The sequence below is a fragment of the Propithecus coquereli genome, unplaced genomic scaffold, assembly GCF_000956105.1.
Source record: "Propithecus coquereli isolate 6110/MARCELLA unplaced genomic scaffold, Pcoq_1.0 Scaffold281, whole genome shotgun sequence".
NCBI classification, from domain to species: Eukaryota; Metazoa; Chordata; class Mammalia; order Primates; family Indriidae; genus Propithecus; species Propithecus coquereli.
In genome coordinates this window covers 2,678,014-2,679,974 of record NW_012148408.1, presented here as the reverse complement: position 1 = coordinate 2,679,974, position 1,961 = coordinate 2,678,014, and the positions used below count along the sequence as shown (strand labels likewise).

The 1,961-nt window shown below is 35.2% G+C and overlaps 1 protein-coding gene across 1 annotated transcript in view; it reads right to left on the bottom strand.

Annotated features, from left to right (window-relative positions):
• Positions 1-1,961, bottom strand: part of ATAD5 (ATPase family, AAA domain containing 5) — a 72,452-nt gene that overhangs the window by 27,016 nt on the left and 43,475 nt on the right. The window contains 3 exon segments of the mRNA XM_012648232.1: positions 84-279; positions 383-525; positions 1,067-1,149. Of these exon segments, the coding sequence (XP_012503686.1) occupies positions 84-279; positions 383-525; positions 1,067-1,149 (422 nt within the window).

Genomic DNA, 1,961 nt, shown 5'->3' with positions numbered 1-1,961 from the left:
GGAGGGTGTAAAAAAGCATGTGTATTTATAGAAGATAAAAAATGAATGACAAAATGCTGATAATTGAAGTTATTCTTAGATTTTATTTTTTTCAAAAGGTGATGGCTTAGGGAAAATAATTTACTTACTTGGTGACTTGCCTATGTTGTAGCTATTAAAAAAACAAGGTTTTTGTGAGTTTACACCTTGCTTGTCTACTTGATGGGACTGAGTAGCTTCCTTCAGTTGGGATAGAATTTGTCTGCCACTGCGCTGGGAAGAGGCATTCACTTCAAATATCTAAAAGAAGGATATAAGCAAAAAAGGCAGAATGGTTTATGTTTTCTCTTAATTCAAGGGTAATTATGTTAACATTCATTCTTCCATTGTAGCTATTACTAACCTTAAATCCAAGCTCCTGAGCACAAGCATACACTGCAGCAGTTTTTCCCACTCCTGTGGGCCCTGTTATAAGAACAGTATTGCAAAGGCGACTCTCTTCTTCATCATCTGAACTGTCTTTAAAGTCTATGCTAGCCGACAAATCTGAAAAATTATTCAAATGCATATAAAATGCATAATTGCTTAGGCAGAAATTCTACCTCATGAAACCCAATGATTAAATATCACAAACTTCTTGCCAATAAATGCTGAAAAATAAATTTGTAAAAAGTAGAAAATCAATTATAACATGGCCAATTAAGGAATTTTTTATTTTTTTATTTTTTAGAGATGGAGTTTCACTCCATTGCCCAGGTGGAGTACAGTGGCACAATTATAGTTGTCTGTAGCCTTGAACGCCTGGGCTCAAGTGATTGTCCCAGCTCAGCCTCCGGAATAGCTGGGACTACAGGAGCATGTCACCACACCCAGCTGATTTTTTAAATTTTTTGTAGAGATAGGATCTTGCTATGCTGCCCAGGCTGGTCTTAAATTCCTGACCTCAAGCGATCCTCCTGTCTCAGCCTGCAGAATAGCTGGGATTACAGGCTGCTGGGCCTGGTCCAATTAAGAAATTTTATAAAAATTTTTAGCTAATCTAACTCTAAAAATGTTCGGTGAAAGGAAAAAAAATGACTCAAAATACCTTCCTGTTTCTCATCTCTTTTTCCCTTCAAATTTTGTCTTTCTTCCAATTCAGCTCTTCTTTTCCAGTCTTTCAACCAGCTGCCATAAGAAAATGTATGTTAATAAAAATAATTTGTAGACTATAAACATCTCCTTAAACTTTATGTTAAAATGGTTGTTGAGGGAAGTTATGGCATACTGATAGTTTTTAAGCACTCCATAGTGAATCATCTAAGTAGTAAAATATTTTTACATGGGCATGAATATTTTAAAATGAAGTAATTTTGCCTAACTATACAAGACTATAACATGCAAGAACATTCATTGCAGCATTATTTATGTTAGCCTCTGAAAAGAAAAACCTAAAAGTATACCAGTAGGGGAAAAGATACATTATGGTATACTCGCATAGGAAACCAGCATGCGGGAATTACAAAGGACTGAGGTAGACTGTATGATGACATGAAAGGTGTCTAATATCAAATGCTAAGTACAAGTGGAAAGATTAAATTCTAGTCTGGAGCTAGATTGCCTGAATTTAAATCCCACTTCTACCACTTTCTAGCTCTGTGACCTTGGACAACTATCTCAGCCTCTCTAGGCCTATTTCTTCATCTATGAGATAACAGTATTTACCCTTATGGGTATTGTTCTAAGGATTAAATGAACTAAGAACAGTGCCAGTACTCAGAACAGTACCAAGTTTGCAGTATTAACTATTATTATGGGTTCACAGTTCCTTATATGAAATCCTTTGGGCCAGGTAGTTTTAGAATTTGGAATTTTTCAGGTATTAGAAAGGTAATTTGGTACATATACCACATATTACATAATATCCCTAATGTGGCCTGGGGCAGTACATTCATAATCACTTAATATTTCTATTTAAAAAAGTATGAATTCCTACTAAATGT